This window comes from Rousettus aegyptiacus, unplaced genomic scaffold, assembly GCF_014176215.1.
Source record: "Rousettus aegyptiacus isolate mRouAeg1 unplaced genomic scaffold, mRouAeg1.p scaffold_m13_p_3, whole genome shotgun sequence".
NCBI lineage: Eukaryota > Metazoa > Chordata > Mammalia > Chiroptera > Pteropodidae > Rousettus > Rousettus aegyptiacus.
Genome location: NW_023416306.1, coordinates 28,056,323 through 28,069,533, shown reverse-complemented (window position 1 = coordinate 28,069,533; position 13,211 = coordinate 28,056,323). Strand labels below are relative to the sequence as shown.

The following is a 13,211-nucleotide window of genomic DNA, read 5'->3' as shown; positions in this document are numbered from 1 at the left end:
TCGTAGTGTAAAGCCTCACTGCTCTCCTATTCTTGATTTCAGCTTAGAATCAAAGACTTTCACACTAGATGGGGCTTCAGAGATCATCTAGTCTCAATAGTCTACATTCTTTCTTCAGATATTTTTTTCAAATATTCTGTATGTCACACTAGTTTTTTAAAAATATATATTAAAAAGCTGAGTTTTAATATATATGTTTTAAGCAGGTGCAGAGGGTCCAGGACCTCTGCCTGCTCTGCTGAGTTTCCACACCCTCACCACTGTGAGGCCCTGAGGCACCTCCATGGAATCCTATGGCTCCATCAGATAGTTTGAAAACCCCAGATCTAAGCCCTGTAAAACCCTATTTTACTGCCGCAAATACCGAGACTAGGGAGGTGAACTGCTTTGCTCTAAGTCACCTAGCTAATCTGTGGAGTGGCAGGACTAGGATTTAGTGGTCTCTGAAAGGTAACACAACATAGCAGTTATGTGTACATTCTTTGGATTTGGGGTGATAGCCTAATCGTGTGACTTGGGAAGGTTGCTTAATTTTCCCGAGCCTATGTTTTCCCATTGAATAAAATGGAATAAAATGCCTCTCACAGATCATACGAGATAATATGTGCAGATCACAGGTTTCTTTTGGTTTATTTATGAATCCTGTAGTACCTAGCACACTGTCGATGTTTAATAAATATCTGTTTAAGGAATAAATTAAATTTTCAATTTGAGGAAAGAAGATTTTTCAGTGTGTTAGACTGTAATTGATTTTTCTTATAGAGAGTATGATTTTGCTCGAACGTTATCAAGGAAGAGAGACATGAATATTTGCATGCAACTTAATTTGAGACATGTAAACTCACTAATTTAAAAAATTGGCCTCTATGACATGGTTCCATAGTGTAGAGGTTAGCACATCTGTTTTACATGCAGAAGATCCTGGGTTTGCACCCCAAAGGAGCCACAGTCCATGGTCTATGGCCAGGCCACCCTGAACAAGCCTGATGTCTGATCTTGGAAGTTAAGGAGGGTCGGGCCTGGTTAGTACTTGGATGGGATACCACCTAGGAAGACCAGGTGCTATAGGCATAAATAATGATAAATAATAAAAAATAAATAAAAAAAATAAAAAATTGGCCTCTAGGCACCAGTGAATATGAGTGACATTTCTCCTATCACTTTGCCTCTCATGAATAGGTTACCTGCTATGCCGTGGCCTGCATGGAAACTGCAAGAATTGCTCAGCTTGTGGCTCGTCAGAGGAGTTCTAAAAGGAAAACTGGGCGGCAAGTTAATTGTCAGATGAGAGTAAAGAAGACCATGCCATTTTTTCTAGAAGGTAAGGTTTTTTTCACATGCTAAAAATTTTAAGTCTGTCTATGAATACATGGATGTATGAAATTATGGAAAGATTACTTGTATTTATGATAAACACATATTTGTTGCCATTCATATGTCAAGGGCAAAATCCTGTAGCTAATATTTCTATTTGAAATTAAGTAACTATGATGAGCATGACTTACTAAATGTAGTAATCACTCTGTATGAAGTAAGAGTAGATTTTAATTAAGCTTATGGCAAAGTGTGGTTTTATTCTTTTAGGTTATTTGAGGAAAAGCCTCATCCAGAATGTTAGATGAACCAAGAACCTATGATTTAATGTCATATTTTGCAAATTATGTCTTTTAGTACAAATCCTCTATTTTCAGAAAACCGTGAACGATATAGTACACAAAAGCATTATATAGGAAATTCAGCCTGTGTTTACTGAACATTTATCTCAAGGAGCTTATAATCAGTTCTAAAACTAAATTGTTAAGAAATAGTTCAATGGTAGTATAATAGAGTAGATGCCCAAATGCCACAATGAGCACTTTAGGTAAGGGAGCAATCGTGAGCGAAAATGGCGATGGAGGGCTTTATAGTGAAAAAGAGACTTGAACCCAGACTTCAAATGATGGGAAGACTTTAAATGACGGGGCAGAGATGTGGCTGAGTGTGCCACATTGGTAAGAACATGAGGTAGCTGCCACTGACATGTTAGTTGATGAGTAGAGGGAAAATAACTGGCTAGTCTAGAAGATGAAGCCACATTTTAAATATGGATTTTAATATCTGCTAGGTACTCACTAGTTTACTCTTTCTGCTGACCAGTGGCGACTTCCTCATTTTCTTATACACTGTTCTGAGAACAGAGTTTCTCAGAAAACATATAGACAGGGGAGTGACATGAAATTTGAGTTTAGGTAAGCTAATCGATTCCATTCTGTGTGCCTGACTTCATAGGAAAACCAAAAGCAACCCTCAGACAACCAGGATTTTCTTCGGATTTTTCTATCAGCAAAAAACCCAGTCCAACGCTGTTACGAGACAAAGGAAACTCTCTTGGAGTTAAGTCTGATGCCGAAATGCCGCCTTACACGTTGCACATGACTGTCGGAAGTGACGCGTTCAGAGATGTGTCAGTACAGAGGCACGTGGCCCTGTCTGCCAGCAGCAGGTATTTGTGCTTTGTCTGCAAGGAGACGTTTGGTGAACCCAGGATAATAAACATTAAAAATGCATGTTTAGGTTAAGAAGGAAATACTTTGTTTTGTCTAATGTAACTTCATACGTAGTAGAGAAATGCATCATTGCTACTAAGTTCACTTTTCCTGGCCGCATGAGGGTCATTCTCTGAATAGCTCCATTTTATATTTTCTCCACAGTTTTGGTACTCTCTCCTTGTGAAATTCACTTTAAAAGCTATCCTAAGATGTAATTTCAACATAACTTCCACTTTTTCTGAGGTTTTAAGTACAATCTGATTGGTTTGTATACTACACTGTGCTCCAATAATTGTGTCCGTAATCTTATAGTAGCATAATACATCCATGCATCAGAATACCAGAATGGCAGTAATAACACAATCTTAAAGTCTTAGTTTAGACACTGCCATTCACTAGTCAGGTGAAATTAGTGAAATTATTTCATCTTATGAGGCTGTGGTGTCCTCATTTGTCCAACAAAAACGTTAGCTGGGAAATCTCAAGTTTTCTTTCTGGCCCTAAATTTTACGGTAGCTCAGGTCAGCAAACTACTGTCCATGGGCCAAATCCAGCCCATTGCCTGTTTTCTGTAAACAAAATTTTATAGGAACACAGCCACATTCCTTTCTATATTGTCTGTGGTTGCCTTCGTACAACTGCAGAGTTGAATAGCAGTGCAAAGACAGTACAGCTTGGAAAGCCTAAAATATGAATTATTGGACCCTTCACAGAAAAAGTTTGCCAAGTCCTGATATGGATAAATGAGTATCACATTCTTCCATCTATTTGTGCCTTTACAAAACAAATTTTGCTATATCAAATCTCTTTAATTTAGTGTTCAAAAATTCCATTTGTGGAAAAGATAGTTTCTCTCGTTCTCCCCCACCCCCCACACACAACATGGAACCTATCCAATACTGGAATATTTGGAAAGAATTAATTTTTTCAAGTTAGACAAAAGGGTATTAATTTTTTATATCTTGATATTTCTGTAAATTCCCAGTATTTGCCACAATGGTATATATTTAATGTTGTTTATGTTGTTTGTGGTTTTTATAATTTTGATAAGGTCTAGAAAATATATAGTTCAAACTTGGATCTTGACCCAAAACATTAATTGGGTCCAGTATGTCAGGAACCAGGCTGCAGAGAAGGAGGTGAGCAGCTGGTGAGCAAGAGAAGCTTCATCTGTATTCGCAGCAGTTCCCCAATGCTGTTACCACCTCAGCTCCACCTCAGATCCTCAGGCATTAGGTTCCCATAGGAGCACCAGTCCTTGCTGCCAAAAAGTTTGGGGACCACTGTATTTTGTGACTGAGGTATGATTGGCTCCTCTAGTTGCATGCCTAAATTTAAAAATCCAATTTTGAATCAAATCTATAAAATTATAGCAAAATGAGTCGTCCTGGGTTGTGAGCCCAGGGGAGTATTCTCCACCCTACAATCTGGGGCCTCCTACCCCTCACCTGTTGGGACTGGTGGCCCAGGTAAGTGTGTTCCATCTCTGCAGGTAGCACCAGCAGTGACTGAGTGGGGGGCTCTGCCAGCAGCCTAAATAGTGGACCCAAGATGGTGCTCTCTGACCAATAGCCTAGTGCACGTCTACCCCTCCCACCTAGCAGCACCAGGCCCAGGGAAGTATATTCTGCTTCCGTGAGCAGCTTCTATAGAGATCAAGCAGAAGCCCCAGCAGCAACAGGTGAATATACCAGACCAGAATAGTACCATAAGGGTCCAAAATACTAAATTATCCATGGAACCACAGCCTACAAAAGTGGGCCAGAAGCTATGTGTTAAACCTAAACAGGGTAATTGCCTACTGAAATAGGACATTTAGCTAGGATCCACAGTGTCCTAACATATGTCCTAATGTCTAGGATACCAAAAAGAAATCACTTGTGATACTAAGATCCAGGAAAATGACAGCTTGAATGAGAAAAGACAATCAACAAACACCAACACCAAGATGAATTAGATGTTGGAATTATCTGACAAAGATTTTAAGGCAGTTGTCATAAAAATGCTTTCATGATCAATTGCAAAGATTTTTGAAAAAATGAAAAAAGAGAAAATTTACCACAGAACTAAAACATAGGGAAAAAACAAATGGAAACTATAGTACTGAAAAGTACAACACCAACATAAAAAAGGCACTGGATGAGCTCAGTAGCAAAGTGAATATGATCAGAGAGAGAATCCATAAACTTGAAGTAGAACAATAGAATTGACCTAATCTGAACAGCAGGTAAAAACAGACTTCAAAAAATCAAACCAAACCAGAACCAAAAAAGAGCTAGCAGAGCATGAGGGGCCCATGGGGAAAAAAACTAGTACAGCCTTAGGGATCTGTGGGAAAAATAAGATGTAATATTTATAGTATCAAAGTCATAGAAGAGAGAATGGAGTCTGAATGAGTATTCGAAGTCATAATGGCTGAAAACTTCTAAAATTTTGCTAAGGACATAAACCTACAGATTTAAGAAGCTTAGATAATCCCAAATTGGATTAACTAAAGAAACCCACACCAAGACACCTCATCATTAAACTTCTATAAACTAAAGACAAAGAAAAAAATCTTAAAAACAGCTGGAGAGAAATGACACATCACTTGTAGGAGAATACCAGTTTTAATGACAGTAGATTTCTCAGTCACAACTGTGGAGGGAGAAAATGGCGTGTTTTTCTAGTGCTGAAGGAAAAAACTGTCAGCCATAAATTCTATACTGTTTATTCTTCAACATTCCCTTGCACGTAACAGGCACTGCCCGAGGCACTAGCAACACAGGCAATGAAGACACTTGGAGGCTAGTGAGGGAGACAGACACAAACAAATGGGTGTGTGTATGTGTGCGTGGTTTGTTTCTTTGTCCTCATATTTGGAAAATAATCTCTATATATTCAGTATAATTCATATAAAAATTACTTCAGCGAGTGTTTCAGGTGGGGAATCTATGTTTATTTTTTTCTGAGTAGTTACTGGTGCAATCCCCTCTCTGGTTTGAAATGCCACTTTTATCGTGTGTTTTTAAGCTCTCTACCATTTTACTTATCTATCCAACTATTTTAAATGTTGTAACTTATAATACATTCACTATCTGATGATGCATGTCCTTCATTTTTTTAGTTATATTCCAAAATAGTCTTTATGTCAACTCCTTACTCTTTACATTGTTTTCTTAATTTTGTATTGTTTGTTCCTTAAAGGTGATTAATTGGAACTCTGACTTCCAAGTTCTTTTAAAGTCCTAGTTTAAATTTAGCATTAATACATTTTTCTCTGGGTGAATATGAATCATGCAAGCTGATTCCAGGTATATTTTCATTTTTGCTGATGTCAAAATATTTTAAGGACTTATTTTGCTTTTCAATGCCACAGAGAATTTAAATAAAAAGTATAGTGTTTAAAACTTGTATTGACATTACTACTTTAATTTTAATCTACTCTTTTTTTATACCTTAGGTTTAGCCCAAAGGCATCCCTTCCACCACCTCTTCAGATGCATCCCTCAAGAACCTGTACTAAGGAAACTAGTGGTATGTTTTCTAAAACATATACATTTTGGCTTCTGGAGCTTCAGAGCCTCAAGATAATCATCTGGTGGTGGCTTTTGACATTTCCTCTCACCTTCTCTTTCTTGGACTATATCTTTGTTCCTCTTTTCCCTAATTTTTAAAAGTTATGTATTGAAATGATCTAAAGAGAAAATAATACCTCCAGACATATCATTATTATTCAGACTTGAGGCTTTTCTCACACCAGACCCATTCTGTTTCTTTTCCACATGTCACCTGCAGAAATACTTGTGTCCCTTGTCAGCCTATCACTCATTAGAGGTTAAGATTTAAAGTACATAAATACGGGATTTAAAATGGTAAAAAATAATTTTAGAAACTCTACCACTTAAAAGCTGAGACCCTAAACTGTATGCGGTAACCAGGAATCATTTAAATATGAATATAAATGATTCCTCGGGTTATAAAATCCAAAAGCCTGTTTAGGAAGCAGTTGGAGACATAATGAAGTCAAAGATCCTGAAAATTAGAAATGCACCCACTCTTCATCTTGTCTCTTTCAACCAAAGTGTAAATCCCCGCTTAGAGACCCGCCTGAGAGACATAGTGCTTTCAGAATTCGTACTTAAGTTTCATGAAATTGAAATGTGATTTGAAATGATTTGCTGCTTTCAGTTTGGTTTTTACTGAGCTGAAATCATACTTTTCCATAAGAACACATCTGTATTATTTCTTATAGAAATTTATTGGACAATATGGTTTTGTTTATCAATTACTTTTACATATGCATTTTCTGATACATGACTACTGAGTAAAGTTGTATACCCTTTAGAGGTTGTAAATCTTTTCAAATTAGAATAAACTTTTTCAGCAGAACAAAAAGGACTTGTTTCAGGAGGATTGTGATTCGCCTGGTAGCTGATACGCACCATTGTTTTCTTAACAGCCCTTTCAAATTTACAACTCAAGGAATCATTTATATCACTGTTTAGATACTAGTGGTCACGGCACACATTTTGGGTTCCCAGATTTTAAATGGTGGAGTATCTGAAAGGATTTTCTGAATCGAAGTCTCATATTTATGTATTTTAAATCTTAACCTCTAAAGAGTGAGAGGGTGACAAGGGGTACAAGTATCTCTGTAGGTGCACACTTATCCACAACCTCTCTACCTGCTGGCAGCCTAGATTACCTCCTTGATTTGTTTAACAAAAGGTACAGAAGTTCAGGTGACTCCAGTGGCCCCAGGGGCAGGTCCAGTTGCGAAGACTACAGCTGTGCATCAGCTGTTGACACTCTTTAAGTGTGGGGCCTGGCCACTTCTGAGAAACTCATATTTTTCTTTCTCCTGGTCCTTTTATATCATTATTTGAGAAGAACTTAAATAAATTAGATCTGCCTTTAACAGGAGACATATATGGACATCTCAGGCCCTCTGTGCCAAACTAAGTCTCATCAAGGCCATGTTTCAGGCCTTGTGGTGGGTAAAGCAGAGTCAGCATCCAGCCATTGGAAGGAACAGCTCGCCCTTTGACTTCCTGGTCTGTTCAGAGGCCAGTGTCCCCAAACCAGCCTGTGTGTCAAGACCAGGCAGTTTAAAATAAAAATTATTGAATCCCAGTAAAAATCCTATATGATTAAAATATGAAAATATTTTGCTTATAGTTGGTAATTTTTAATGTACTCTGATCTGTATACCAGTGAAATGTAGAAGAGATTTGGAATGAATTTCATAGCTCTTAAAATACCAAACTGTCAGCTACAGTGAACACTCAAATTTTTTTACTGTCTTATGATGCTAACTCAAACATTCAAAGTTTTAAATAAAAAGTAAATGTGAGTAAGATTGCTGATCAACACTTTATAAATAGTCACTCATAAAAGATAAATTATTTGAATTGGGGAAATAAAAACAAGTCATTAATAGTAACCTGTGGGCTTCAAACCTTTATGTTTATAAACTGAGGCTAGGATGATTATTGTAGGTAGATAAGTTTTTGAACTTCTGTGTACTGCTAAATTATTTTTCTCATTAATATAAGAGAAATTAATTGTATCCTAAAACCTGGACAATTTTTATTTTTTACAAAGTGTTTTCAGTTTTACTATTAAGACATTGTTCTCATGCTTTGTGGAACATAGCTTTAAATTCAGCATTGCATATATCCCATTATTATCTAAAATTTAACCTTTCTTGCAGTTAGAAGATGATCAGTTAAATAATACATTTCATTATTCTTTACAAAGCAAGATTATTCTATTTAAATTAAACCATGAAGCACCCTTGCAAAATAAAGGGGCTAGGTCTCCTCTGTGGGTGGCTGTTGACTGTGCTGGTTATGTTAGGATTAAAACTTGAAATGAGGTTGTCTTGGTCTTACTTTGCCTTCTAAATCCCTTCTAAATCCCTTGACCCCCATAGAGCCTGAAGTATAACAAAGCCTGATGACACACATATTAGGTAATGGGGATAATCTAAATTGTTAAGCATTTTGGTTAATTCTATCATTTTTTTAATTTAAAGATAATTTAAATCAGACTGTTGAAAAACCAAATGTCACGCCTCCTGCCTCTTACACTTATAAAATGGATGAGGTTCAAAACCGCATAAAGGAAATACTAAACAAGCATAACAATGGCATTTGGATATCTAAGCTTCCACATTTTTACAAAGAGTTATATAAAGAAGAACTTAATCAAGAAATTTTACAACAGTTTGAGCACTGGCCTCATATATGCACGGTATGTTTCTCCTTGTTTCTCTTTCCTGATGCCTCCTCCCTGCCCTGCTTTCAGATTTTGAGTTATTAGCCATATCACTTTTTATCCAGGGAGCATGAAGCACTTTACATAATATTGCTTCATTAATCTTTATCTCTAATATTAACACATATAGGTTCTTATTTATGAGAGAAGTATGTCAAGGGTTAAGAGCTGCATGTGTTATAATTGCTGTTATTATATATTTTGTTTTAAATTATTTTTAAAATGCATTTAATATATGATAATATGTATACCATTTTGTATTGACCTGCTTTCTAATAGATACTAATAGCTTACCCATTTTAATAACGAACTTACTGGTAATCAAACTTTTTTTGTTAGCCTCAAATTTTGTGTTTGTTCCTGAGTATTTTTAAAGACATTAGCTGAACAAATTGCAGTTATTTTGTTATATATTATACTACTAATATAACTAATATATAATTAAATATATAAATATATAACTAAATACATATATTTAGTTATACTTTAGTTGTTTTAATTATTTATAGATGATCTTATTTTTATTTTAAAATTAATATAGGTTTAAGACTTAAAATGTTTACAAATGTCTTTGGAGAAAAATAAAAGTGAGCTGACATTAATTTTCATACCTATTCCTACTTGAGAGTTTATTATAATAAAATGAGGGATCAGAATAGTCTATTAGAAATTTTAATTCAGCCAGAGATAGAGATAACTAAATTCTTAAAATAACTTTTCAGTGTTTCTTAATGTTTCATTTACATAGACTATATTCAACAATATAACTATTTTAAATGGTAGCAATAGCATTGGTTATTCTAAACTCCTAAAATTAAATATACATGATGATCAGTGTTTGTTAGAGGGCTCTCATTTCTTTAATTTAATATATATTTTGCCAAACTCTGTTGGGCAAAATGTCATCCACTCCCTCTTTATAAGTACCTGGCCTAAAAACAGAATATATTTTCGTAACCACTTTTTCCTCTAGGCCACTGACACCCACTCAGGTCCGATGCATGAGAGCCATCCACTGGCTCATTCATCCTGTGTGTTCATACACCTTTACTGTGCACCTGCAGGTACCAGTCACTGCGTTAGGTGCTAAGAACACAGTAGGGCAGTGTGATGTGTTAGAAAATGCAGTGCGAAGTGGGAAACCCAGAATAAATACCAAATTCTGGAAATGTGGCTGTCTCCCTACTTAAAAGGCAGGAATGTTTAATGATCATAAGAATGTTACCCCCAACTTATGTGGAATGGAGGATTTCGTAGTATAATAGGAATTCCAAGGGTTACTATTCAGTCATTTTATTTTTACTCCTTTCTGGGAAGAATTTTCTGAATACAGTTTCAGCAGCATTGATGTACCTACCTCCTCAGACGTCCTATTATGGAGGAGACTTTTGAGGTTTTATCAAGGATGCTAAATGTGAAGGTTCAGGGGCTAGAGCTCTTTCTTGGAATACATTTGGTTTTACTTTTTAAATCCATAGGCATCATGAACTTATAGCATGTCTTCAACAAACTTAGAACCTTTCTTTTTTATCATCAAAATACACATAACTCATTAAGCTTTGACAAAGAAGATATCTTTGGAGTAGACATTTTAAAAATTAACTTCACAGGTTCTTAACGTATTATGTTTCTGGTTACTTTATGTGTGTGTATATGTATATATATATACACACTCCATGATAATTATTATTTGTATGGCTTAATTTATGGCTTTTGGGGAAACTTTTCAATTTCTCTTGGTAGGATAAAAATGAGAGAATATCACTTCGATGTTAAAACTTTACCTAAAATGGGTGGTTTCCTACTAAATTTCAGGCGTTGAAACAACTGGCTTTGTTTTTTGGTTGCTTTTTTCAGCACTCAGCTTCATCTTTGTTGCATGATTATTTTCTGTCCAGCAGTGAGGGTGGACCATGAAGCAGAAATATAATATACCTTTTTTGCCTGTATCTCTCAACTTTAAGTAGAAATGTTTAAATGCAATCACTATAAATTATTAGGTATGAACATTTGTGTCTAGGATGCCAAAAACCACCCATGTCTACTGATATTTTTCAAAAAAATATTTTAACCTCTGAATTTTTTTTAACAGCCTATTGGTAAACAGTTTCAAACAGTTGCACCATAGTTATTTTTACCCAGTCTTAAAGAGGTACGCCGTGGTTATTTTCCTTTTCTTCTGACTGCTTGCTTTTCGCCTTGCTGAAAAGCAGAAACACTGATAGCATGCTCAGGCTACTGCTACTATAAGCAAGGTCAGACAATCTCTAACACAGAAAATTTAGGATAAGACAAGAAATACTTGGTAATGCGTATCTCTCTAAATGTCGTATAACCGAAGAAATCTAGGTACAGTGTATTTCTTTAAAAAACAAACAAAGTGCTTCCCCCAATCATATAAAACATCCTATGTAAAAATGATTGAAAAATAAAATCATAAAAGAAATAAGAATTACTGATCATCCTACCACCTACAGATAACCGCTTGTAGGGATTTCCATTTGAATATCAGAATGGGCAGCATAAGCTTCAGGGACCAACTAGCAGCTCTGAAATTTTACCTTCATAGAGGTTCTAATCAGCTTTATGCAGTAAGCTACTTCACAAGGACACCGGATAACATTTGTATGCAGACAGAAGGATGCTTTGAATCTGTTCTTAACCTTTCTGATTTCTCTGAGAAAAAAATGTGGACTGAAATTTTTGAAAGCTAAAGAGAATATAAAGTCATATTAACAAGGACAAACCAGTTTCATAGTAATCTTCTTAGGTAACCTGTGAGGGAAATGGAAATTGTACAGAAGCTGTCTTGGAAAGACAACCCAAAAGGGTAAGCCTATAAGCCACGAATACTGTCGTCTAAGTAACAGTTCCTGTTGGGTCCTCAGAGAAGACAGCAATACCTCTTGGTGTTAGATTTCTAAGGAAGTGAAAATAAACAGCAGTGATGTATCCTCAGGCTAAATGGTATGGATATAATCTGTATAGCAATGCCAGCAGAAACAGCAGAGAAAAATAAACAAAGGACTTGAAAGCATAGCCGTAAAAACTGATTGGAATCTAATTTTTTTTCTAATTTTTCACTAATAAAAAGAAATTTGCAGTGAACACATTGGAACAGTTTTTAAATTTAGTTTTAGTGAACATCTGCATAGGAGAAAGAATAGCATGATGGCAAAATCAGAATAGAGAAGTTGAGGAGTAATGTGATGTTGCTCTTCGGGAACTTAAAACAGAGAAACTCCTCAGAGGGCTCTATAGTGCAATAGGAAAAGTTGGGCTTTGCAGTTAGAATTTTGCCTTGCCATTTCTTAGCTATATTAATTTTACCATACAAATCATCATCTCAGGGCCTTACTCTGCTCTAAAATGTGACAATTTCTACCCATCTCATAGGGTTGTTAGAATTAAATGAGACCAATGATAAAAAGCACCTTCCAGTACAGTGTTTGAAACGTGACAGATGTTTCAGAAAAGGCAGCTGTTATTTTTTGAGGGGCAGCCCAGCTTGAATTAAAGCAGGTTAAAACCCACTGGTAAACCAGAGACGTGCCCAGGAAGCTCTGTAAAAGAACTTATCTCAGTGAAAACAAAAGCAAAGCTAAAGAGGGCAGAATAAAAGTTTAAAATGGGGGGGGAGGGGAGGAAATGAGCGGTGAATGACTGAAATCAAAGGAATTGAAACTTTAGGATGAGGTGAGTTTCTGCCATCTTAGAAGAACAGATCACCCCCACTCACTGCCAACCAAAGGTATTGAGAGCATACCTAGAGTACCTGCTTAGCCTAGAATGCACAGTGAACGCCACAGATGGCAGCCAAGATCATTCCCAAAAGCTCTGCACACATAACCTAGAGAGGACTCTTGTCTTTCGGGAGGAACCTGTGAACAAGGGCGTACCCTTGGGCCATGCGGAAAGAAAACAACTTGAAGTTTATCCTAATATGAGTAGTTGCAGTCAACATCAACAGAAAGTCCTTACTAGCAAAAGGGGCGGGAGTGAAAGAGTATGAACCTTGAAATATAGAGAGTCTATAAAACTACTCATCTAAGATAGTAGAGAAAGAGTTTATCTGGGTAGATGTTTGTAAACAGGAGTTATCCCCTACAAGGAAACTTTACCTTTACTTTTTGATTAAATCTCTGCTGAATGTGCCACAAACAGTTGTACTTTCTTACACAGAAGAAGATAAAAAATTATAACCCTTTGTGACTATCTTGGGCTTGTATCACTAGCCTCAGTAAACTGCAGAGAGGCCATTCTATTTCCAGTTTGTATTGGGTGGTAACCAGATAAAATGGAATTTAGAACTTAATTTCCAACTTCAACACAAAGAACCACTAGCCAATGGAAATGAAACTGGCTCAATGAGACCTGTACAACTGCTTTGGAAATTATGATTTAATTGGACAATACCAATTC

General features: G+C 36.2%; 1 protein-coding gene and 1 pseudogene across 2 annotated transcripts in view; both read left to right on the top strand.

Annotated features, from left to right (window-relative positions):
* The window catches only part of TDRD7 (tudor domain containing 7), a 62,642-nt gene that overhangs the window by 15,164 nt on the left and 34,267 nt on the right, over nt 1-13,211 (top strand). For both annotated transcript variants that reach the window (XM_016146268.2, XM_016146269.2), the window contains exons 3-6: nt 1,180-1,321; nt 2,269-2,482; nt 5,971-6,044; nt 8,548-8,765. In XM_016146268.2, the coding sequence (XP_016001754.2) occupies nt 1,180-1,321; nt 2,269-2,482; nt 5,971-6,044; nt 8,548-8,765 (648 nt within the window). The remainder of the gene's footprint in view (nt 1-1,179; nt 1,322-2,268; nt 2,483-5,970; nt 6,045-8,547; nt 8,766-13,211) is intronic.
* On the top strand, nt 956-1,071 carry LOC118600879 (annotated as a pseudogene).